Source organism: Maylandia zebra, linkage group LG23 (assembly GCF_041146795.1).
Source record: "Maylandia zebra isolate NMK-2024a linkage group LG23, Mzebra_GT3a, whole genome shotgun sequence".
In the NCBI taxonomy this organism is placed as follows: Eukaryota; Metazoa; Chordata; class Actinopteri; order Cichliformes; family Cichlidae; genus Maylandia; species Maylandia zebra.
The window spans coordinates 6,614,518-6,639,182 of NC_135188.1; the positions used below are offsets into that span (position 1 = coordinate 6,614,518).

The window sequence follows — 24,665 nt, forward strand, 5'->3', positions numbered from 1 at the left end:
ATATGGAGTATATTGTTTCCTCATAGTTCCATACTGTGTGGAGCTATGGGACCTGCAGCACGTGCAAAACAAAGATTACTATTACTAATACTAATACTAATACTAATACTAATACTAATACTAATACTAAACCTAAGCTAAGGCCAACTAAACAGAAAACAAGCGGAAAACACATAGTGTACTTAGAAATCTAAACTAAAATAAAAATATAGAGTAAGAAAAATAAGTTTGGTTTTAGTCTTTGCCAGTTTCGTCAGATTATGTCAACACAACCTGCCAAGCAAGTTTTGGTGCAAATGTTTAATCAGAGTGCCCCAGATGACTAACCTTCATATTATAACCATTTAAAAAAGGCCTAATCCTCAAACAATGAAGACTAAATTGAAGAACATACACGCTCTGATGAGCATTGTGCTTTAGTTCTTTTGAAGTTCATTAAGGTGTAAATACCAGGCGCTGGAGTTTGTTCCAAGTTGCAAGAAAAGGTAGTTTCCGTCCTCAAGAAACACCCACCCACTTCGCTCTTTGACCAATCATTGGTCGAGGGCGTGGCCCAAGGACTGAGTTGTTTTATAGTCAGGCAGCTGGGGCACTTTTCATACATTTGTAGGAGAATTGAGTTCGTATTCACAGTATAATCTGACTTATTCTGAACAACGACACTTGCTGTGATGGCAAAGCGAACAAGGCGACCGAGGGACCAGCTGCCAAACTGTTACTATGAAGGATACATGGAGAAGAGATCATTCAATGATGAGGTAAATAAGATTTTTGCTTGGTTGTTTGTGCAGATATGTGACCGTTGTGTACTCACGCTTACAGCAAACATGTCATTATTTTCCATCGAGGCTTCAGGTTTTTAACTTTCAAACAGTTTAGTCAGTTTTTGAGTTTAAATGTCCATGAATTTCTCATAAACGATCAAGACCTGATGAAGCAAAGTCTTTCTATTGATTGATACTGTCCAAAAGAATTTACTCTTATATATAAGAGAGAGAAAAAGAGCAAATCCTTACAACTGAAAAGTGCAAAAATGTGACCACTTTTGCTTGAAATGTTGTCAAATTCGTTTCCTTATTGTAAAGCAATCAATTAGTCTGAAATATGTTTTCTGTTTGTTGTGTGTGTGTGTGTGTGTGTGTGTGTGTGTGTGTGTGTGTGTGTGTGGTAACAACAGAGGAACATGAATGATTGACCTGCCAACCATGTGCAGAACATGCCATTAATGTTCCTAACAACTGCCAACTGTTAAATATTTTTATTTACTTATTCATTTTAATGTCAGGGCCATTTAGTGACTTCAAAGAGGACTTCTATGCTTTTTTGGGCAATATTTCATTTTGTTTGTAGTTCTGTAGTTTTTTTTTCCTGCACAAGCCCGTGCTTTATATAAACTGTACTCCAATGTAATATTTGTACTTAGTCTTTACAACGTTATGCTTGAAATGATAAAACAGCACTGCATTGGCATGGTTACTGCTCAGTTACCCTTTAAAACAGATGTAGGTAAAAGACCTAGATAGAAAAAACCAGGTAAAAAAAGTTGTTTACTGTGGTAGAGAAGCTCCTTGTCATTTTCACATTTTTTTTCTGCCTGTCAGACTGGTTTGACTTCTTTATTGCTTTTGTCGTAATCATTTGAGAAAACCAGGAACTAACACAAGATATAAACTAGAACATCAAGCTTTAGAGATCATAAATCCTGAGGGCTGTTCTTACAAGGTGTTACTGATAAGACTGTGCACATGAGACTGAAAGGCAAGCCTTTATCTCACTTTATAAATTCAACACAATTTGTTTGAGCTTGGCATCGAATGCCTTAGAGATTTTGCCATCAGCCTTAATATTTGCCAGCAGGTCACAGTGTTGGAAAATGGAAAAAGAGAGCTTCATTCGGGTCTTTGCTTTGTCTGTAGACCAAAATAAGATGAAATTATACATGAAATGTCTCTGGTTTTCTCAGTCTAGGCAAAACAAGTCTGGGGAGGCATTGTACAAGCATGTAGAGCAGAGTTATTAATATCATACACCTGTATCTGTTGAGGTTTCTCGGTTTCCTTTGCGGTAAAGGAATCAGTTGACTCATCAGGTCTTTCCCAGAAATGTCATCAGCCTGGTTTTTGTTGATGTTGTTGTTTTTTCCTTTGTTGTGTAACTTTGCTTTCTTCTTTACTTGGAAGGAAATAAATGAAATGGATAAAAGAAAATGGATGATTTTATTTTTAAAATATCTATCCACGTGTCTGGATTCGTCACTTTTCTTGAGCTGTTTTTCTTTTGTGTGCAGACATCTCAGAAACTGTGGACCGCCCTTTGTGGAAACACCCTTTTTTTCTTCAATGACAAAAAGGACTGCGATGTAAGTTGACTTAATGAAATTCACAAATTTGAATTATTCTTTTTAAAAAACAACAAACAAACCCCCCCCCAGACTTTTCTTGATTAACCCTCTTTGACTGTGTGTGTTTTATCAGTACATAGAGAAACTGGATCTCAGTGGATTTATCTCAGTAACAGATGAGACCAGACAGGACCGTAACTTGGATGCAGCCAGATTCAATCTCCGACTGAAAGGCGGAAATATCAAATTCACCGTAAGGGAATATGTGGAATACATGCAACTGGTCTGATTTCTATCAAAGGAGGATGCTCTGTTTTTGACCTTTTCCTCCTCCTCTGTCACTTCTTTAGGTCCCAAATGCAGAAGTTCGTGAGTTTTGGAAGGGCTATATCCAAGCTGTGGCTGAGGTCTGTGGTACAAACCTTTATCTCACTTTATAGAAAAATAACAAGCTGTAGATGTAACACAGAGTATTTAAAATTATTATTATGTATTCCTGCAGCTGGCTGTGCCCACCTCTCTGAATCTGCTGCCAGGTCAGATCCACATGCTGAAAGAGGCAGTACAAAAGGAAACTGAGAGAAAACAGAACAGCCCTCCATCTGCTGAGACCAGCTGCCCTTCTTATGTCACCCTACAAGCAGACATGCCAGCGTCAGTATCAAAGACACTCGTGACTTTTGCACTATTGCTGACTATGTTTATGGCGAAGAGGTGTTGCTATAACTGTAAATGCGTTAACTGGTATTTAACTGAATTATCTGCATTTTCATTCTCGGAAAAAAAAAGAAAAGAAGCCAGACATGTTGGAATTTTGTTTTCTTTGGAAAGAAGTCAAGATTGACTCGAATGCCAGAAACATTCTTTGCATATGCATTCCATTAGAATTTAATTATATACCGAGCTCAGCTGCTGATGAGTGACACATTTGTGTCATTCCTATAGCTGTTACCACAATGTCTCCCGCCTGGAGGCCGAGCTGCTTCTTGACAGAGAAGTCAAAAGAGGAAACCTGCTGCTGAGACCTGGAAGCGATGGGAGCTCCTTCGCTGTCAGCACCAGGCAGGACTTGGACAGGTACGCACACACATCGGACACAGATATAAACATGTACTCACTCATTCATACATAACACAAATAATATACAAACTTAATTCCCAAAAAGTTGTGATGCTGCGTAAAATGCTAATTAAAACAGAATGGAGTGATCTGAAAACCTCATAAACCCATCATATTGTTTATTCACAGTAGAACTGAAATATGGATTTATTTATTCTGTTTTTACGTTACGCTTTGCACAGTGTCCCAACGTGGCTGATAGCAATAACTATGCTGGTATTTTATTCAGGTTTAAAGTTTATTCTTTTTTTTTCTTGCAGCCCTTTAGTCAAACACTACCGCGTGATCCGAAAACACGACGGCGGCTTCATCATTGATGTGGAGCCTAAAGTGAGTATTAACACCAAAGCCCAATTCTGGGTTCAGTTGTACATGTGTGCCTCAAAGAAAGGAGCAACTGAGTAACTTAAGTGGAATCTTTTATTCTCTATACAGGTTTTGCCTTTTTTTTTTTATTGCTTTATGAAATCTTCTGTGTGTGGCTTACACCCACATGGCAGTGACAAACAGTGCAACACACACACACTGCTGCCCTTGATAGAACTTTTTTTTTTCATGGTTTTATTGGCAATAAAGTGTTATGACCTCCTGGAAAACAATAAGGTATTTAACAGTAAAGGCTGTGGTGGGAATAAAATTGTCATGGCAGCAGATGATTGTTTTAATCTGGCTGCTGTTTTCACGACTCAGCCTGGTGTGTGTGGTTTTTTGCATTAGTTTGCGGGTACAACGCTAGGTTTGTGCTTGAAAGTTGCATACATTTCCTTCTGTGCTCTCATGACACACCTCAGTCTGTAAAGTGAATTTCAGCAGCAGTGCTCACTGCAGTTCCTGCAAGACATTTTATCGTTGCAGGTCCATAAATGACCAAGTCAACACGCACACACACACCCTTGTTAACTTTGTGTATTTGATTATTCTCTCTGTGCAGGTCACCTGTGACACTCTGCACGATATGATCAGCTATTTAGTGACATCAACTGACGGAGTTTTGATTCCCCTCATTATTGAAGAACCATATGAAAAGAAATTATGTATGTACAGAACCTGATATAGTCCAGTCTCTATTTGTTCTTCTGTAATAATTATTCCATGACTAATATAAGCTATGGACTTTTTTTAACAGCTTATATTTCTTCTGATAATGAAAATGGAGAAAAGAGTGTTCAGCAGCCCTTGCAAAAAGGTCCTCCACCAAGCCTTCCTTCCAAGCCTCCCAAACCAGGTATTTTCCATTAACACAAACTCATACATCAGTCTGTTTACTCTGCTTTGTAAGCCTCTTTGTTTTGGTGCAGTTGGGAGATTCCTCCTTGAGATTTAACTTTAGTTTCTTCTTTTGGCTCTGGACTTTGAAATTAAATGCTAATTACCATTAAACTTTAATTAATTAAACTGTAATTTAAGAAAATCTGCACAAAATATCACAGTAAACAATCGTTTGAAATGATATTGAATTCATTCCAGACTCCTGTGACTAAAACATATTACGTTAACCTTTATTTACCTGAACATAATATGCCGTGTTTATTGTCTGCATATTTGTGTTTTCCCAAGGTTGCTGGTTGAAATAGTACCTGTTTTTTTGTTTGTTTGTTTAAAATCTGGTCATTTTCTTTCTTTATTTTTTATTAGGTGCTCCAATAATCAAAATCATGTCTTCTATTTTCCAGTCTGTAGAAAAACACCATCTCCTGAACCAGAGGAATTGCCAGTGGAAGAGTGCTTGTATTTGAATGAGAACTGTGAGTATCACCATTGTCACATGTGCCATCAATCAGCTCATCCATCATGAGTTTTTTGTTATGTTTCACAAGTGTAAACAGGTGTGACTTCATTTTTTCCAGTTACTGTTTCTAAGCAATGTCTGTGTTCAAACAGGGAATGAGGAAGCAGAAGAGACAGAAGATTCCTCAGTCAATCCGTTGCCACGTAAGTGGCTCTCGATCTCTATCTCGCTTTCTAATTTAAGAAACTATTGGAAAATATTCACTTTGACGCTGCATGGTTAATTCCCCCCTTGTATGTGTCTGTCTTCACTACAGAACCAGAAGGGAAAACCCAGAAAATTCCACTCATGCCTCCAACTCCTGCACCTCGCAAATTTTTTCCCTCCTCCGTTTCAACCACAAAACAAGATGTGAAGGTGAAAGCCGTTACAGACCCCGATAATCAGCGTAGGTTCACTTTAAGGCTTTTTCCTACCTCAGTGAAATCTGAAACACATTTAATATTTTTCTAAATTTTTCTAAATAGTTATTTTTACTTTTTTCTCATGTTGAACTTAATAATCTGTTTATCTTTTAGTTGCTCGCGCAACAATATCTGAGCTGAAACTTCGGCTGGAAAAAAACAAGGGCAAGTGCCAGTGACCTCTCGTGACGGGAGCCCCTGAGAGCAATCTCCATCTGTGACAATATGGCAAAGCTGCTGTGTCAGACCGTCCCTGCAAGATGAACCGACACATGGGAGCAGAAACGGGCCGCTGATAACCTCCCCCTGCTCCGCAGTGTAGCTCGGGTCTGTCGGCAGCACAGAAGCAGCAAAGCCTCTCAGAGGATTAACGTGCTATTGATTTTTGCTTCTCTTGGACACTCGTTAGCAAATTAATCAACTGTAAAGAGCAGTGCACATGTCACATTATCTATACCTTTCTCTTGTACATTTTGCACATTTGCCAATGAAAGTGGCACTTTTTTTCTTTGTTCTATTGAATCACATTTATCAGTGTTTTTAGATTTTGTTTTTTTAAGATTTCCATAGCTACAATGGTTATATTCTGCCTTACAGGCAGGATGTTCATATTTGAACTGTAGTGTATTACTGCCCACCTTTTTAGTGATGCAGCCCTATGAAGAAAAACAGAACTGCCAGACGAACTTTTGGTTTCTGTAAATGTATCATATAAAATTTTTATTTTTTATTTTTTTTACTGAAGTAAAACTTGCTCTTTCGCATCAGGTCATGTGATCAAGCAAATTCTAGTAGGTGCCATGCAGCAACAGGATAGGTTTTATGACGGTCTGTGCCAGGTCTATTTCCGCTTTATGTATTATTCATACAGCCAAACCTTTTTGTCCTCCTTTGTTGATTTCTGTTTTGAGACAGACATCCACGGACAAACACAGTGCTCTCACTCCTTTATTACCTCAATGACTGATACATTATAGTGGAAAAAATTAAACTATTTACAATAAACTCTGACATCTGTCAGCATGTGAAACAAAGTCAACAGAACTCTCGCTTCTTTAAAGCATCGCAGGCTACATTGCTCAGAACACACGTAGAGGGAGAAATGTGGCAAAGCAACACTGTTACCGTGTGTTACATACAGCATGAGGTGGATGCTTCTCAGAGGTCAGGCGGTGCACAAAAACAGACTTCAGACTAAGTTTTCAGGGTTTATCGTTTTAGTTTCTCGCCTGGGTGGCTCCATAAATGGCTAATCTGTATTATATGATTTATTAGCTCCAGCTACTGCCTAGCTATTTGTTATATTTAGGACTAAACGCAGTCCACTACTCATAATGGGAACTCTTTGCTGCAAAAGAAATGGTGCATATACAGGGACAAGCATTAGAGTGCAGTTATGTGAGTATACAGTACAATCATTTCAAAAATCCTGAAGCCACATGAGCGCTCTGACTTCACTACAAGGAGTTAAAATGAAGGAAGTTGCCTCTGACTTTTAGTCTGTACGACAGACTCCTCCACAGATAACACCATCTCTGATTTTAAACTAACAAAACCTCAGCAGGAGCCAAAAGAGCCCAAAGTGTGGGTCCTGGCTATTATATGAAATACAATAGACACTGTTAAATGCACATGCCTTGGCAACAAAACAAATTCAGCATCCTAAATATGTTAATTTCTTGTATCTAAAAGCTGCTGGCAGCGATTCAGGTGTAGGTGCAGGTTGTTATTTGGGTTATAGACCGTATGTTGGTTGCTGGCTGGATAGGTAATAACCGCTAATCCAAATTTTTCTGACATAGTTTTAAATTGGAACAGAAAGCTTATTAGTGTACCCGATTTCATCTTTTTGGAAATGAGCAGGAAGGCACAGGGAGAGAGAGCAGACAGGACAGAGCGTAACCCTGAACCGGCAGCTGGCTGCACAACAGTTCGGCTGACAGAAGGATGGACAGCGGCCAGCGCTAAATCAGTGCTCTAGCAGCAGTGGTGCTAAATGGATGTGCAGAGACAGGAAACCTAGCAAGCCTACACCTACTGTATCCCCAGCATTCACAACAGCCAGAGTCATACATCTGAAGAGTTCTGTCACTGAGGGAGCAGCAGACCCACCTCTTCCCACCTAAAGTTCGTCTCTATGCAACACAGACACTGCACGTGGAACAGGATAAACTGTCATACTCCAGTGATTTAACTCTTCTGCGATATGGCTTCGACCGCCGTCAGGGCAGAGGAGATGATCTGCGGCGCTGACCAAGGCTGGGTGGAGGTGGGAGGAGTCCACTTGGCTAGGTGGATGGATGTGTCTAGTTGAGACTGGCGTTGGAGCTGCTGGTGCCGCTGTTCTTCCTCTGGCCGCTCTGCACCACGCTAGGAACCTGCAGGCCCGTCACTACAGAGAAACTCCCGTTCCACACCTGCAGGGGGCAGCACATGACAGGCAGTTTATTAAAATAAATAAATAAATCAGCAGGTGGTGCAAAGTTTTCAGACAAAAATAGGCTTGAATTTCCTCACCATGAACGCTGGGATAACTGGCTGCTGAAACTTAGTTTTAAAAGTGTGCATCAGCTGCTTAGTTTTGGCGTTGTAAAAAGACAGAATACCTGGAGAGAAACACAAAGGCAAACATACTTAACGGTTTATTTTATAAAGATTTTCTTTTTAAAATGTGTGGAAGTTAAAGTAGCCTTATTCTTGCTTCACTTTAATCCACAAATAACGCTAAACAGTCTTTTTCTTTTATTTCATTTTGTTCCAGTTACCAAATTGTGGCTGAGGCAAACTAAATCTTTGAGTTCACCCATTGATCTGTTTGGATCCTACCTTCATCGTAGTTGATGTAGACTCCGATGCTATTTGGGATGGGACAGTCGAGGGTTCGAGCCTTGTTGTTGTGCTTGGCTGTGAGGCTCTGCTGCAACCAGTTGTTCAGGTGGATGCACCAGGAAGCGCTGCTTTTCCCCAACTGGTCGAATCGGCCGAGGCTCCGCAGGGCTACGCCCACGGCAAAGGCCTTGCTCTCCTTGTCGAAACGCACCTCCCAGTACTGCTGGCCAGCATCAATCACAGTGTCAGCTGTCACGACACATAAGGCCAGCGTCAAAACAATCGCCACTGTCTTTACGCATGCTGACAGCTGTGGTTATGTAACAACTGCCTTGCTAAGAGATGGAAATCTGATTTGAAAAGTTAGTTATGTGGAAATGATTTCTGTTTAAAATATCCAAAGCTGTAAAAAGTGCAGTAATTAAAAGAAACAACAAAAAAACCCTTTGGTTTAAATCTGGATCATTTCTTCTCGTGTAAAGCCTTCATTACACCAACTAATTAGTTCACCTTGGGCGGTAAGGAAGATCAGATTACTTTATTGTGTAACTTTCTAACATTGTATCTTACAATCTACAATCTGGGGCGGTTTGGTAATGCAAAAACAAGTTTGTGTCTGTCCTTCCCTCTTTTTTTGCTGCACGTATTCTTACCCAGCACTGTGTACGACTCTGCTGTAAACCTGTCTCTGCCGGGCCGGGCGGTCGGTGCTCTCTTAGGAGACATCAGGGCTGACCTGATTACAGAAAAGACACGAGCTAGAAAGATTCAATATTTCTGAGCTTTATTCATAATGAGAGTTAGCACATGAAATCAGCAGCTTACAAACCTGGCTGGGGAGTGCATTGGTGAGTTGGTTCGGTTCTTGTCTTTTCGGATGTCCTGTATTTTTCCTCCGCTGCTGTCCCACTCAACGCTCAAGTCCTCCACCTTCAGGTTCTGATGAGCTGAAGCAGCATCCAGCTTGAAAGTGAAAGCTGGATATTGGGAAAGAAGCAACGTTTTTCTTTTAGTGTACAGGAAACTGAAAAGCCCCACATCTTTTGTCAGTCATAGTAAAATAACAGCAGCCAGATCCAAGTATTCTCACCGTGGGTTTCTAGTGTAACCGGCTCAGAGAACTCTCCCGCCACAGCCTTGTTACACGCTCTCACTCTGAACGTCAAGTACCGGGTGTCAAAGCGCAGACCTTGGAATTAGGGAAGTTTTCTAGGTTAGAAAATCTACTCAAAGTTTAACTATAAATGCCAAACATCACCTCACAGTCCTCTTCCTACCCGTGAGAGTGTGCTCCATCTCTCGTATCCCCTCCACCACCATCCAGGGGTAGTCCTCTCGGATGCGAGGTGGACCCTCGTGATTTGTGCGCCGGTGTTCTAGTATGTAGTGGTCTATCTTGCTATCAGGCTCTGGTAAACTCCAAACTACAGTCACCGTATTGTCGCACACCTGGCACTCTGACACCTGGATCTCAGGAGTAGCAGGAACTGAAGACAAAAAGAGTTTTTACCTGTTACAGATTGTGTCCAACATCAACTTTCACTACTCTTTACTAAAATAGTCAAGAAGTGTAACAGTTCGATATTAAAGCTGCATTTAATACCACAAGGGGGCAGTATTTTCCTAAAAGAAGTCTGACATGACCTTGTGGCAAAATATAAATATTTATTTTATTTTTATTTTTTTTTACATGCACTTGATAAAAAAAAAGTCGCCCTTCTCTGTGCCCAACTCTTCACTCACATTCATCTGATAAACTTTCACCTTTTCCATTTACTGTATCCTGTTTAACCAGCAGTGTGTCTTAGCTTTACAGCTAAAAGCAGGCGATTCAGATCAGATTGAGACCCACACTACATATGTAGGCTGTCAAACCGCAACGGTGCAATAACGAGGTTAGGAGGTCTCGCACAGCTGTGGAGTGATACTTCTCTGTGGTTTTATTGCCGTATGTAACTCCCCGTCACATCACATGTATTCATTTGACTCATTAATATAAAAAAATGCTGGTAAGTGGAACATACTGCAGGAAGTTTAACACACAGCAAGCATCGACCCTTTCTTTTGTTCTGGTTGAAAAAACACAAAAATGCCTACACTGCGCTTAACAACACCTCCAGGGTGGCAGCTTATACTTTATCTACCAAACACAGCCTGACCAGAATCTCTTAAGTATTTTTTTGAACTCTTAACTTCATTGTGTTGTGAAATTAAGTGTAATGTGCAGTGACTCATTTCGGGTTGTTTTATCTAGATTGCATCGTCTTACTTTTGAAATTCATTGAGGTGAAGTTAGACTACATGTACTGTGTAGCAGTTCAAGGTGTAACAATACAAAAGCTCAAATCTTAAAAGAGTTTTCACACATGACCTCAGGTGGGAACGTTAACCAGATTTCCCCCCTTTTCCCACATGCAGCACACCGGATCACGCAGCCTGCTTCAAAAACACTGTTTAGTTTAGGAGATCCCGCTGCCTGAACAGACGCACATCCCGCCTAGCTGCTGTAAACTCTCCTCATATTTTATCTGCTCTACTATATGACCTAGTGAAAAACTACCTGGACTTTGTACGAGGGAGCAGGCAGGTTACAGGTTGTTTAACTTCCGATGCGATTGAGACAGTTGTGCCCTCACGTGCAGCTCTGCTGATCAGAGAAACAACTGAAACCCATTAAATTGGTTGGCACTCGACAAGAGCCGACAATGACATGACTAGATGCAGATTTTATACCAAAAAAAGTAATTTTTCAGACAAAAACTGTAAAGTAATTAGTTACTAATTATAGTAAAATACTACAGCTGTAATTAATAATTACTCAAAGTAATTATTAGTAACTAGAGCTGTTAAGGAGAACCTCAATTTCAGCTCCATATTTAAATTCTTGGACTCTGAATCATGCTAAGCTACTCTTGTAGAGTTCAAAATAATCCTTACTAATCTTATGCTCAGCTGTACTGCAGCCCCTAATTTTATCTGACCTTCAGCCCTTCTCTCTTTAACTTTATTTATATAAACACATTAAAAACCACTAAAACTAAATAAATTAAACATGTTCCTGAATATTGAAGCTACACAACATTTACAGCAGGAACCTATCCTCCAGAGATGAACTATTTCCAAAAGCCTGACAAAAAAAAAAAAAAAAGAAGAGGTACATTTTCAGTTTAGATTTAACAACCGTCACAGGCGATGCTCATCCGATTGCAAAAACAGCCGAGGCAAACATCCCCCTTTTCAGAAAGCATCAATCAGAGGAATGATCAGGAGTGGCACACTTTAATGATATTGAGTGTATGGAGGCAGACTATCTACCACATATCCAGGTGCAAGACCATTTAAGGCTTTAAACACAAACAGTTTTCCTTTATATTGGATTCTGTAGTGCACACTACCTGTAAATAATCAACAAGTAACTGACCTACTAATCTATGCAGTGCATTACAAGAGTCGAGTATAGATGTAACTAAGTGTGCATGTGTAACTTTCTTATCATTGGTTATCCCTTTTAAACAGAAGCTTTAAACAATCAACCGGGTGTGTAAAATTAAACAGAAGTAGAGAAGCAGAGTGCTGCTTTAATGTTGTGCAAGTCAGCAACTCCTTCGTTTCAGACCTGGGAGAAATTTGAGTCCTTGCAACATCTCCCTCTCCTGGCTGAAATCCACCATCAAGTGACTCATGTTGTCACTGGCTTTAGCCTTCAGGGAGAGGCGAAAGGCTGGAGCCATTGTGACGCTGTGGAGAAAGACACACAAAAAACACACAAAGACGTGGGGTGGAAACAAGTGCAGGTCTATTATTGAACTGAACCAGAGGGCGACAAAGAAGAAACAGGTGATTCTAGTACTGCTCACTAAGAAAAGACCACTAACTACATTTCTGACATACTAGCGCTGAACTCATCACCCTAATTCAAAAAGCGGAGCTAGAGAGGGAGCAGCATTCATCCAGGGAGGGGCTGACACAGGATGGCACAGACTCGAGATGAGAGTGGGGAAACTCAGAGACAAAAGAGTGGAAAGCTTCCATCGTGCTTACTGTCTATGAAATGGGTGCGGTGGCTACAGGTTTGAATGCATGCACGCTACATTCATTAGATGGCTCGCTGGTTACAGGAGGCTATGACAAAAGGAAAGTAATGGATTGCTGAGTACTATACCTATCCTTAATGTCTTTGGCCGCCTGCAGAGGAGAAGCACAGAGAGGGAAAGGAAAAAAAGAGGAGAGACACGGAGCGAAGAGAGAACTGAGTAGGAGCCCATCATGTTGTCATTCAACACAAAAAGCTGCCGGTGGCCATGTTAAAATCACTGCTAGTATGACAGCACAAGGAGGACAGATTAAATCGTATGTGGACACTGAAATTCACATCAAACGGCGCAGCAGCATGACTGTCAGTTACCTGAGTAAAACCGTCCGTCTCAGAGGAGCAGAGCGTCTGATTGGCCATCTCCAGAAGCTCCTCTGAACTCTCCAGGGCTTTGGAGCAGGCGCTCAGCTGACTCTGAGAAAAGACCAACTTACAGTCAAATGGAGCGCATCTGTAAACTCCCACAGGTTATTCGTCTGTATAATAAGTTGATTGTGTTGCCAGCAGAAGCCATGGAGCTAGCTGCATCATTTGAGAGTCATCGCTCAGTCCTGAGGCTACAGACGTTTTTGAATTATTGGTATTTTGACCTGAGATGAATGAAAACAAAGATCAGCTTTCATTCATGCAGCTAGTTTGGAATAAATGTTGCAAAGAAAGAGAGTAAAAAAAAGCAAAAAATGCAAACTTGAGATGAGTCATTTTCACCTCCTCTCTGCAGCAGGTACCTCTGGCTCCACAGCTGCAAGTTCCTGGCCTTACCTTGTTTATTGTTACACAATATGAACAAAAGTATCGGACCACGCCTCGTAATCTTTGAATTCAGGTGTATGAAAATCAAGCATGCAATCGGCCTTTACAGACTGCATGGCTCACTGAATTCGATGGTGCTGTAATAGGATGCCTCTGTTGAGATCTCTTGTAAGAGGCTTGTTGCAACATGGAAGTGTTTAGGAACCATGCTAGCTCAGCCATGAATTATATCGATGACATAAAGTTACAGAGCGGGGTCGCCGAGTGCATAAAACTCGCCGACGCTCTGCTGATTCAGTAACTGCAGAGTTCCAAACTTCCTCTGGCATTAACACCAGCACAAACACTGTGTGCCGGGAGCTTCACTGCATGGGTTTCCATGCTTGAACAGCTCCTGCAGGTGTAATGTGGAGATGGCTCAGTAGTTTTGAGGCATATAGCGTATATTTCTCTTCTCTCTCTCTCTCTCTCTCTATGGTCTTCTTTCTTACTTCATTTTTTAAAGCACTTTAACAAGCTAAAGCAATGTAAAGGAAAAAAAGTAAAAAACAGTGTTGCTATGGTGGAAATCATTGAAAGCTGATTGGAGCAGAAGTCACCTGATTCTGTACACACCACTTAAAAACAATCATATACGGACACTTTCAGTCTCCTTGCATCTTTGGGGCGATTTTGGCCAAACCATTCATGTTCAGGAGGTTCATGGTTCGAGGAATAAATGACAGTTTGGACCTTTTTTTTTTCCAAACAAAGGGGAACAACAGCACCGTACAGATGGTAGCAGTTTAAAGGAAGTGGCAATATTATTTGTCTTGCTCCATAGTCCCCTATAAATCTTTCTAAGCTTGGCAACGCACTTCAAAACATATTACTAGCTATTGTTACTGTCTTCCTAATGCCTCAGAGGCATTTCCAAACCAACAAATGACACATAAAGTCAACACACTTTCAAGAGAAGTACAACCGAACATGTGAAGCATTTTAGAATTCAGCTTGAAGGATAAACGCTTCTCACCAATATTATAAATTACAGTGGCATTAAAAAACATAAACGTTAAGACAAACACGATGATGCTCCACTTAAACCTGTTATCTGTAATTTTGTGGTTTGTATTCTGTACAGTTACAGTATTTTTTAACAGATCGTGTTAAAGTACGTTGCATTCTGCTTGCTGTTCACTTAGAAAAGTTTAAATTTTAGTCTGACTTAAAGGTCAGGAGGCTCCGGTTTTATCCTGTGAACCGCCTTACTCAATCAGTGATCAAGAGATGAGCATGGGATGTACAACAACAAAGAATGAAACAACGTCCCCACAAGCACTGATGCAACACCTGCTTTCGTATGCAGACAGGTAATAAGTCTAAGCCATGCAATGATGCCCCCCCGATTAAAAAGATCTAGACTTTTCAAATCAAGAAACAATAACGGCTACCTGCAGCTCATAGGTACGGCTTGCTCGCTCCTGTTTGATACGGGTCAGCATATTTTCTTTCATTTCGTCCAGAACAGCATGGAGGGAGCTACATTCAGACTCCAGGTCCTCCTGCACCCGGTTGGAATTTGCCTGGTGTCGCAGCAGAAAAAAAAAGTTCAGGGTATCATTTGAGATCAAATTTAACTTGAGCCCTTCGCGTTACTGTACCTCCAAGTTGTCCAGACTCTGCTTGAGAGTGCAGATGAAGTTGGAAATCTCCTCATTCTTCATGGCCAGTGTGTGGGTGATCTTCCGCAGAGATTCCTGAAGAAAAAGACAAAATTTTCCTTTAGTCAATTCAGATTTTTCTTAACATTTCTGCTTTGAACTCACACACAATCTGACCCTTCCAGGCAGGCTCAGGATCCCTGTATTAGCGCACAGGAGAGCCTCCTCTGTGGATAAGATGTGTTAATCAGCCCTTGTCTGATGAGTGGACACATAAAGCTTTAGGCTTTGAGCTCCCTTTTAAACAGATGAGATCAGAGAGGGACCTACCCTCGGTGCACAGGGAGGGCGGAAGGATGCGCATTTATAATTTAATAATGCAGCTCCGCAATCGTTACGCAGGCGACTTCAAAGACCGGACACACAATATTACACAGAAAAACCCACACTTTTGATTTGCTGCCACTCCTGCTGCACTGCTCCGACGCCACAGTGAAAAAGCCCATTCATACAGAAGAACTGTGCAATGTTTGTTGATGGAAGAGGAGCTACGCCAAGGCCCCCTTCCCCACGTCCCCGACTGCTACACCGATACTTGTCGATAAGAAAGCGGTCGATAGCGAGCACAGAAACGACCCCACATCCACCCGAACAAACACCGAGTACAAAAACAAGACGACTGAGGAATTCAAGCCCATGCTGCATCCACAAACTCCCTCATATCGCCGCGTCTCCCCCTCCTTCCTTTGTACACTACGCCCTGAAACGGCTTCCCCCATCAGAGACACCTGTTCCCCCGGCTCCGGCTCACCTTCTGGTCTCCCATCTTGCAGTCAGGTGCACCGGCGCGGTCGCAGCTCCACACACCGCCGGTATGTCTCCTCCGTCCCCCGGTGTTTGGTGTATTAGCACGGCGGAGCTGGTACTGATGCTGCCGGAGAGCAACGCATCTTCGGACGGACACCAACCACCAACGCCTTTGGGCCGTAGTAAGCGGGGCGCATGCGGCACGGGGGGATTCTGGGTAGTGATGTTCTGGTGGCGCGGGTGAGGGATGCTGCTTTCAGGTGCAGTCAGAGAAAGGACAACGCGATAGATAGATAGATAGATAGATAGATAGATAGATAGATAGATAGATAGATAGATAGATAGATAGATAGATAGATAGATAGATAGATAGATAGATAGATTTTAAATAGCCTATATAACACAATACAGAGCCATTTAGGGTCCCAATAAAAATCTTCTTGGATATGGTTTTAGGTTTTCCTGTTATTTATAAAATCTCTGTATCTACTTTAGCTACTAAAAAGACAAAACTCTGTGTCTGCTTCCTTCTTTCTTTTTTCTTTGTAGAGGACACAAATGAATGTCTTCTAAATAATGCAGGAGAAGGCTCCACCTGAAATCTACATCTATATTACCAGATAAGTCGCCACAGCAGTGCTGGAGCCTATATCTCCCTAAATACTGATTTATTTATTCAGCATCTCTAATCTGAGATGTAAAACTGAGCGCATGGTTGGTAATAGTATGGTGAACCATATTATGAATTTGGATGATCTTGTGGTCTCTAGCCGTGGTAGTGCTGGTCTCTATTAGCTTCTTCACATATGTTGTGGATTTAAAAAAAAAAAAAAATCATATACAGTGTCTGTAAGAGCGATGTTATTATTTATAGAACCAAGGAAAACAAACATTTAAGATTTTATAGACTTCATATTGTCATACAATAACGTTACTGTGTATGTAATAGGGTCAGATGTCTTGGACAGAGCAAAAAATAAAAACAACAACAAAAACACGTGATGATGATATTTGTAGGCAACGTGCGATAATGTATATACCAGCATATTTAATGCATGCACAGACGGAGGGAGGGTCTTCATTTAGATCATTATGTAGAGCAAGGTGCTTTTCTTTCCTTTAGTTTGTGCATATTGTACAGCTCTAGCATATATGTGCACAGGAAAATGAGTTTACCGAAACTAAATGTAGCTTTCAATGACGTCATGAGGGTGACGATGGCTCAGTGCATGTAAGATGTTTGTAACTACTGGAGCCAGCATATTTAAAACTACTGGGTGTAAGTATATTTGCAGGCTTAATATGAAATCACTACGGGCTAAATGCAAATGATGTTTAACACTAGACATTACCAGTATTAATTCTAGAGACACTGGTATCCTCTCTTTGTTGGATGGTGTTTTGCAACTGAAATAAAGATTAAATGAATGAATAATCTGCCCATTAAGGTGTGGTTAGAAATATGGAAATAAATAAAACTTTTACTCAAGTATTGTGCTTGTTTTGATGTAACTGTATCATATATGTCACTACTTCATATCAGAGCTTGATGTTGGCCTTTTTTCTATTCATTTAAATTCAGACTGAAAATTTGATATGAGAGATGCAAGATGCCACCCTCCACACCACTGGGCTCCTCTCTGTTAAAAGTGCTGTGTGGATAACACTATCAGCTCACAGTAAGAAAGCACCGACTTTGAATTTAACTGTCGGCTCATGTAAGTTTGCATTTTCTCTTTGTGTCTGCATTTGTTCTTACAGGTGCTTTGACTTTCTCGCTCCCCCACCGTCCTCTCAAACACATGCATGTTAGGTCAGCTAGTGATTATAAATTGCCCAGAAGTGTAAATGTGAGCACGTATTTGAGTATGTCTATTTGACCAGGGCCTACCACAACTCTTCCTCTCTCTTGGCCTCTTGCCTTATGAGAAAAATAAAGAAAATAACTATGTGTTGTGCATGTGTATTGTGTCACGGAGACCATTCATAACCTTTAAAACTGTTAAAAGTGATGACAACGTGATTTTTAAACAAAGTATAAAAGCATACGTGACCTTTGTACTCACAATTTTAGTTTGGACACGTTTGGACAACTTTCTTTTCTATTTCTATGTCCTCAGAATGGGTCACATCACAGTGACCGCAAACTTGCATACTTTTGATGAAGGAAAACAACAATGAAACGACCATTGGCCAATAAGTGTAACTCAAAACAAAGGAATTAAAATAACCAACAGAGACTCCTAACTTAAGAGATGCAGCTTCCTGTCTGCTCAGCAGCAAACAAAAGACCCACTCTGACTTAGCTGCACTGGTTCTCTGAATAGAAAGAAAAAAAAACCCTTTTAAGTATCGCTCCCCTAAAACCTAAATGTTGGTAACATTTCTTGATTCTGATCAGTATACTAAGTAAATTTTGCATTATGTTTGATTAAAAAAACAACAACCCCGCAGCTGTTTCAAAGCGCAACATTTTTTACAGTAATTTTTGTCTTTTTCTTTTGCTTTTATGCATCGACATGCGTTTCTTATGAAAAACCACACCAGTAATTAGAAAATGGTCCGAATTTTATTATCATTTCATATATAACAGCATAAAAGATGAAGTGTATTGTGTTCACAGAGTCCTACTAAATAAATGATTTTAAGATTCTTTCTTTTCTTGCATTACAAACAGGACCTACTTTCAGAGACAAAAAAAAGATCATAGGGTTGAGGTTTCAGAAGCTATACACCCCCTGCAACCTTCAGATGTCTCGTCTTGTGGCCTTTTTTCTTTCTTTCACTGTCAGGAACAAATAATACACTGACACCTGCTATAATGTTAGTGAATTAAAGATTAGTTTTCAGAGCAAATCAATGCAGCACGGCTTTACACTTTAAACACCTGAATGCAAAATGCCACCCACACTGTTGTGTTCTTTAAGCCTTTTGTTGTGTTCACTTTATAAAACAACAATGCAAGAAAATTTATATATGTAATATATATGAGTTGAATCTCTTTCTTTTTGTCAAGATTGTGGTTGTAGACTGGATCAGAAAGTTCATCAAGCCATTTTGCTTAGTTGTGTCTTGTCACAGGAAGCCAGATGTTACTTTTCTAGTAAGACGGTGTGGAGACGAGGCGAGTAGAGTTTTAGCACCCTTGCACTTAAAACCCACAGGGGTTTCACAACCCCTTCACATCATCCTCATGTTTTTTATATTTGGTGACAGCAAGAAAGTCAGCAAATGTACATTTATATCACTGAGGAATTCACAAGGTGCAGAGCAATGCAGGGTATATATATATATATATATATATATTTATAGAAAGGCCTAAGAGTAGTAGTCAGGTTTGCTTTATGTGACTAAAACTGTTAGGTATAAAAAATGAGTTGGTGTGTCTGGTCAATAATTCTGTCTTTCTTTAGAAAGCCTACATCAGTTTCCATCTTCATTTGCCGTGTCTGCCTAAATCTCCAATAGTAAAAGTAACTGACTGACACTGAGCAGTATTAGAAAAAAAGAAAAAAAACCCTACTCCTCCCTCCCACCAACCCAACCGCCCACACACCAGTTCTACGTCTGGCTTTGTCAGATGTGCAGAAAGGCAGGCTGCTAAGACAGGATGACACTGACGATTAGAAGACCACTGCTCACACGATAAGATGGAAATGTCGCTGAAGCAGTTGATTCTGATGCTACTTACAGGTAAGACTCCCAATTTTATATTTAACAGATTAAAAAAAGACACAGTGTCATGCTAAATGCAACATGTGCACATTTCCTGAAGAATGAAACTCGTCTTCCTGTCTGTAGTTTTTGTCTACATGAACTATTTTGTAATTCAAAAAGTAAAATATCTTCTTTTTTCTATTTACAGTGGCAGCAACAGCCATGGTGATATCAGGTCAAACTGCTGTATTTCTGAATGAAACAAGAACAGTGAGAGTTCCATCTGGATCAGACCTGGCTTTGTACTGCTTTTTGGACACTGAGAAATATGAGCGATATCGAATCTTCTGGTATTCCAACAAATCTGAGAAATCTGAATCTTCTTCCAACGAGTCAATATGTCACAAAATCATTAACAAACCTGCAAACAAGACTGAAAATGAAGATTCAAAATGCATTTTGTCAAATGTTAATACAAACCACAGTGGATGGTACTTTTGCAAAGTCACAACAGAGATTCCCAGTTTAACAGAAATCCGCAGCAGTGGAACAGAAGTAAATGTTTGTAAGTATCACTTCTAGCTTTTAAAACTGTTAATTTTTTACTTTAAGTCTCTTGCATAACTTTTTTGAGCAGTATACAAACATTTAATAAATGCTGTATAATACACTAAAATGTAGCAGTACAGTAGTACACAGATAAAAAGCACTTTACTTTTTATCAGGTAATCTATATTTGTCAACAACTTCCTCTGTTAGTATGGATACATCATTTTTATGTTAATAAATACAACAGCATCCACTTCAACTCACCTTTAACATTAATGTGTTATAAACCATTACATGTTTATATGCCGCTTACAAACACCTTAACACCTGCTTTTTTGTCGTGAATGAATGCATAACTAATTTAAATGTCCTGGCTTGCAATGAATGTTTCTCATATAATTTTGTTTCCTCCACGACAGCGGACAGTGAAGTTACAACGTACCCGTCAAATGTGACGAATATTAAAGGTGTGTGCATGTATGTGCGTGTGCATGTGAGAGAGAGCGCGTGTATGCAGTTCTCAAAAGGCATAGGACATTTTCAGGACCCAGGAGATACTGAGCTGCGTAGATTTTCCATTCAGTGTCGCTCTGCGTGGGTGTCATTTGTCCACTTACACAGGGGATAAAAGCTCTAGCTGATGGGTCAAAACTGTTTCAAAGTGCTCACATTCGTCCTGTCAGATGCGTACTGCTCACAGGAAGTGCGTGGACCTTTACATAAAAAGGGCTGACTTAACGACTACATATCTTTTAAAGTGATCACATAACGCAGCAATTCATTTTATTGTATCCATGGTGTAACTTGAGAGTTACTTGTAAGTTAAATGCGTTCACATTTCAGGGCAAACTTTTCCTCCCGCAGACCCTCCTGCCCTGAGTGACAACTGGTGGATATGGGTGGTGTTGGGAGCATCCTCTTTCATCCTGTTCATCCTGACGGTCACATGTGTCCTACTCTCAAGAAGACAAGAGAATAGAGGTAGTGCTATTTCTTTTCATTGTGAAGGTTTAGATAATCATCGACAGTCTATACAGATTGCAGATAAGCTGTGCTTCAGCTGTATGCAACAGAAGCTGCTAGCCTGAGATAAAAGTTGCTCTATAAGAAAAAGAGGTCAAGCAACAAAAAAGCAAATTATCACACAAGATAACTTCACAAGATCTACAGTCACTTCAAATCTACACTGCATACAGTACAGGCTGATTCATTTCGTTGCAAATATTTGCATTTAAAAGAAGAAAACCTCTCATTTTTTTATATGAGAGAAGACGTTTTTATGATTGCAGAAACCTTCCCAAGTAGTGGCTGATGGACACAAACTAAGCAAGAAAGTGGTTAGTGTGGTTTGACAGCACACCGTGAGACAAACTCTGCTGTCACTAATAGATGTCTTCTCCTCCTGTGCGGTTTCACTTAAGAAAAAGATTTTAATTTCTAGCAGACATCAGAGACAAGGACCGCAGTTTATTTTGTGAAGCAGAGCTCGAGGTAAACACTTTGAGATCTGGTTGTAGACAAGTGATCAGCACTGTTATTAATATCAGATATCTGCAGAAATAAAACACAGGCAAAGCTGAAAAAGCCCATCCACATCTGCATCAACCAGCACTTTTACTACTTACAGATAGATTTCTGTAGTGTCCATATTTGACAGGCAAAATAAACTGAGCTGTTTCATGATTATTGAAGCCCTTACAAGTGGTTTGACTATAAAACTGGTATTATTATGATTGGAAAACTATGTTTTTTCCAAAACTCATTTTTTCTGTCCATTAACTGACAAAAAATTAAGTTTAAAACTTCTGACTTCAGTCCCACTCGTCATCATAAGATTGTATTTAGCTCACAGATTTAAGTCATTGACACATTTTTTAAACTAACTTTAAACCACAGAGGACAAAGCAGTTCTTTATGTAGGCAACCAGCAGCTTGTGCAAGTACATGTGGTTGTTTGGCCACCATTGATGGCCACAGAGGAAGGAGAAAAAACAGATGTAGAGTGAAGCTTTGAAAGTACTGCCAAACAGCTGTAAAATCACACGTATGACCCAGGCAAGGTGGTTTCTGATTGACACAAATTGTTGTTTGGAGTATTGTGTTACTGAGAAAATGTATTAAAGTATACTACTGAGGAGAATGAGGGAAAAAAGAGAGTTACCGGCAATAAAAAGCAAACCTCTGGTTTAGAAAAAGGTATTGAAACGATATCATATACAATAAAAAATATAAAGGAAATTAATTTTAGTTAAGTATTTTGTAAGTTTGGCCACATTTGTCAATATAACCAGCACAAGGGGACGCGAGTGCTTATGCCTATTGAGACTCGGGCACCCCTCGGGTATCGCTGTACCATTCTGAACTTCAATCTTTTAATATGTCAAACAGCACCTGCAACATAACAATAAGAGCTAATATTAATGTTGAAATGAATAAAAATGAGATGAAAGTTGAAATTTTAAAACAACAAAAACTAACAACCAAACTGACTTTTGAAACTAAACTGAACTGAAAACACAAAAGTAAAAATAAATATAAAAATAAATAAAACAAAACCTAAAAATGTATAATCTTAGTTATTTTATAGTTATGACTAGCACATCTGTGTCGCAGTGAGAAATTAAATACAGAAATTCCAGGGGACTTTGGTACTGACTCTGTTTCTTTGACATTTAACTATCTTGACTGTAAGTGAACTTTAACTTGAAAGGCTTTGATGTATTAATTTGATGAATCTTTTTACTTTTGAATCATAGTCAAGTGATTTCACTGAGTCAACACTTGTGTTTTTGCAGTACAAATGAATGTTTGCACTGCAAAATGTTTTGCCTTTCAGTAAAAAATGTCAAGATTAAATTTACAGTGACAGCATTTTTTTTTTTTGAAAAGCGTGAGAAAAACTTACACGTGGTTCCAAATGTACAGTTTTCGGGGCAGAAAGGATATTCTGTTAAAATAGAAATGAATTACAATTAAAAATAAATATTTGACATTTGAATAATTCCCATCTTAAACTATTTTTTTTCTTTTGTTAGGAAACTTTCAAGTTTACATCTCCTGATCAATTTTTAAATTGCAAAACCACTTTAGTATTAAGTTGATAATAAAATATGTAAAGCATTTGTAGTAACAAGATGTATATTGACTCTTAATACTATGTATATTCAAATATATAAATATTTGGACGGACAACATCTGACGTGACTTGCAGTCTTTCTCTAAAAATCAAATGATCAGATAATTGATGCTGACATACTACATATGAAAAATAAGGTCATGTTATTTAGTTACTTGCACAGAAATCAGTCTTTATTGTAGATCACTGTATTTCATCACTGAATAGACTAGAACAGAATTCCTTTATTGTCACTATACAGATGTACAATGACATACAGAGCATCTCCTACTCAGTGCAAACATATTTGAGAAGAAAGGAGGGGTGGGGTGCACAGTTTCTGCAGCACTGCATACATATGAAAAGTATTTAGAAAAAAAAGATATATATATATATATATATATAAATCTACAAATATACAAATCTGGAAAAAAGGAAATAAAGACGTAAATAAATAGTGTTATGTGTTTACACTGTATTTCATCACTGTTTTCATTGTGGTTGGGGATCTAAATAGCTTCTTTTGCAGTGTGTAACAATTAGTCAACTGCACAATAATCAAAATTAGCTAATTCAACTAATAAAACTAAATAAGGACATTTTTAGGGTAAAACTGTATTTTTTTTTCCTGCATTTTGGTCTCAGTGATGTTTGATTACTACGTTAAAGTCTAATCAGCCAAATGATAAGCAAAAAAAAAAAAAAATCCCTCTGAGCTTTTGTTCTACAGATTGTCCTACAGCTCAAATGCAGATATACATTAATTAAATGATATGCCATTGATTCTGTATTTGCCTTTCGTCCACCAGAAGAGCCCATCTATGCAAACACCCCCAACAAACAGCCTTCACCTCGGCCGTCCATGAGCGCAGCGGCGGTCAGCCTGAAGGCAGCTTCTTCCTTTCAAGACCCGCGGACCCCGAGTCCTGCCAGCAGATACGACGAAGGCAAACGGAGATATAGACACTGAACAAGTCACGGATCTCACAAACTAATGCCAGCAAAGGTCCTCACAGCTAATTTCACCGGGACACTGAAAGAAACTTTCCCCTTTCATTATTGTCGGATCTACATTTTGTTCATCTGGATTACTGGTTTAGGGTTTTTTCATTCAAACTGTACGTTTTTTAAAATGCGCAGGTGAAGTAGCTTTTATGAGCCACTAGATGGCAGATGATGAATGCGGTTTGAATGTGTAAATTCATGGTTTTGTTCCCTTAATTTTTGTATTGTATTACTTAATATTGAATATGATGAATACTGAATATTTGGAAATGTTTCCAATAGCTTTTGAATGGAGTATGGAGAAGATTTATACACACATATGTATATTTTTGTATTATTTTTTTAAAGGAGACTAAAACGTTAATTTCTTATATATGGACTGTGTCCTTCTTTTTATTTTCAAAATAAACGTGGCTTTCTGTCGTGCTTAGGCTAACACTTTAATACGTCCTCTGATAAAATACTTATTAAGTCGACTTAACATTTCCAAACAAACCAAAAGTCCGAACTTGGGAACATTAACAGGACTATGTCGTTGCTATCTGCTCGGTCGCGAAGCCC

At 39.5% G+C, this 24,665-nt stretch overlaps 3 protein-coding genes across 6 annotated transcripts; 2 read left to right on the top strand and 1 right to left on the bottom strand.

Moving 5' to 3' along the window:
* Positions 1–553: 553 nt before the first annotated feature.
* LOC101479072 (signal-transducing adaptor protein 1) lies at positions 554–6,687 on the top strand. Its single transcript, XM_004554866.6, has 13 exons — positions 554–758; positions 2,288–2,359; positions 2,475–2,594; positions 2,692–2,748; positions 2,844–2,995; positions 3,287–3,418; positions 3,721–3,790; positions 4,392–4,494; positions 4,587–4,685; positions 5,134–5,205; positions 5,342–5,392; positions 5,506–5,637; positions 5,768–6,687. Exons 1-13 carry the CDS (start codon positions 672–674, stop codon positions 5,830–5,832), a joined length of 1,212 nt encoding a protein of 403 aa, XP_004554923.1. The 5' UTR covers positions 554–671; the 3' UTR covers positions 5,833–6,687.
* Positions 6,589–15,988, bottom strand: fsd1 (fibronectin type III and SPRY domain containing 1). Its single transcript, XM_004554867.5, has 13 exons — positions 15,783–15,988; positions 14,972–15,067; positions 14,762–14,893; positions 12,888–12,989; positions 12,645–12,667; positions 12,099–12,220; positions 9,760–9,969; positions 9,573–9,671; positions 9,312–9,459; positions 9,136–9,218; positions 8,480–8,731; positions 8,171–8,259; positions 6,589–8,070 (listed from the first exon to the last, which is right to left on the bottom strand). The coding sequence occupies exons 1-13, from the start codon at positions 15,795–15,797 to the stop codon at positions 7,960–7,962; spliced, it is 1,482 nt and encodes a 493-aa protein (XP_004554924.1). The 5' UTR covers positions 15,798–15,988; the 3' UTR covers positions 6,589–7,959.
* Positions 15,989–19,203: 3,215 nt separating this feature from the next.
* LOC101478408 (uncharacterized) lies at positions 19,204–24,477 on the top strand. Of its 4 annotated transcripts, none has more exons than XM_004554863.3 (5): positions 19,204–19,471; positions 19,644–20,000; positions 20,404–20,451; positions 20,828–20,965; positions 23,909–24,477. In XM_004554863.3, the coding sequence occupies exons 1-5, from the start codon at positions 19,429–19,431 to the stop codon at positions 24,067–24,069; spliced, it is 747 nt and encodes a 248-aa protein (XP_004554920.1). In that variant the 5' UTR covers positions 19,204–19,428; the 3' UTR covers positions 24,070–24,477. The 4 variants fall into 4 exon arrangements, with proteins under 4 accessions (XP_004554920.1, XP_004554921.1, XP_076736418.1 ...); XM_004554864.3 differs by having other exon boundaries at positions 20,849–20,965; XM_076880303.1 differs by lacking the exon at positions 20,404–20,451.
* Positions 24,478–24,665: the final 188 nt, after the last annotated feature.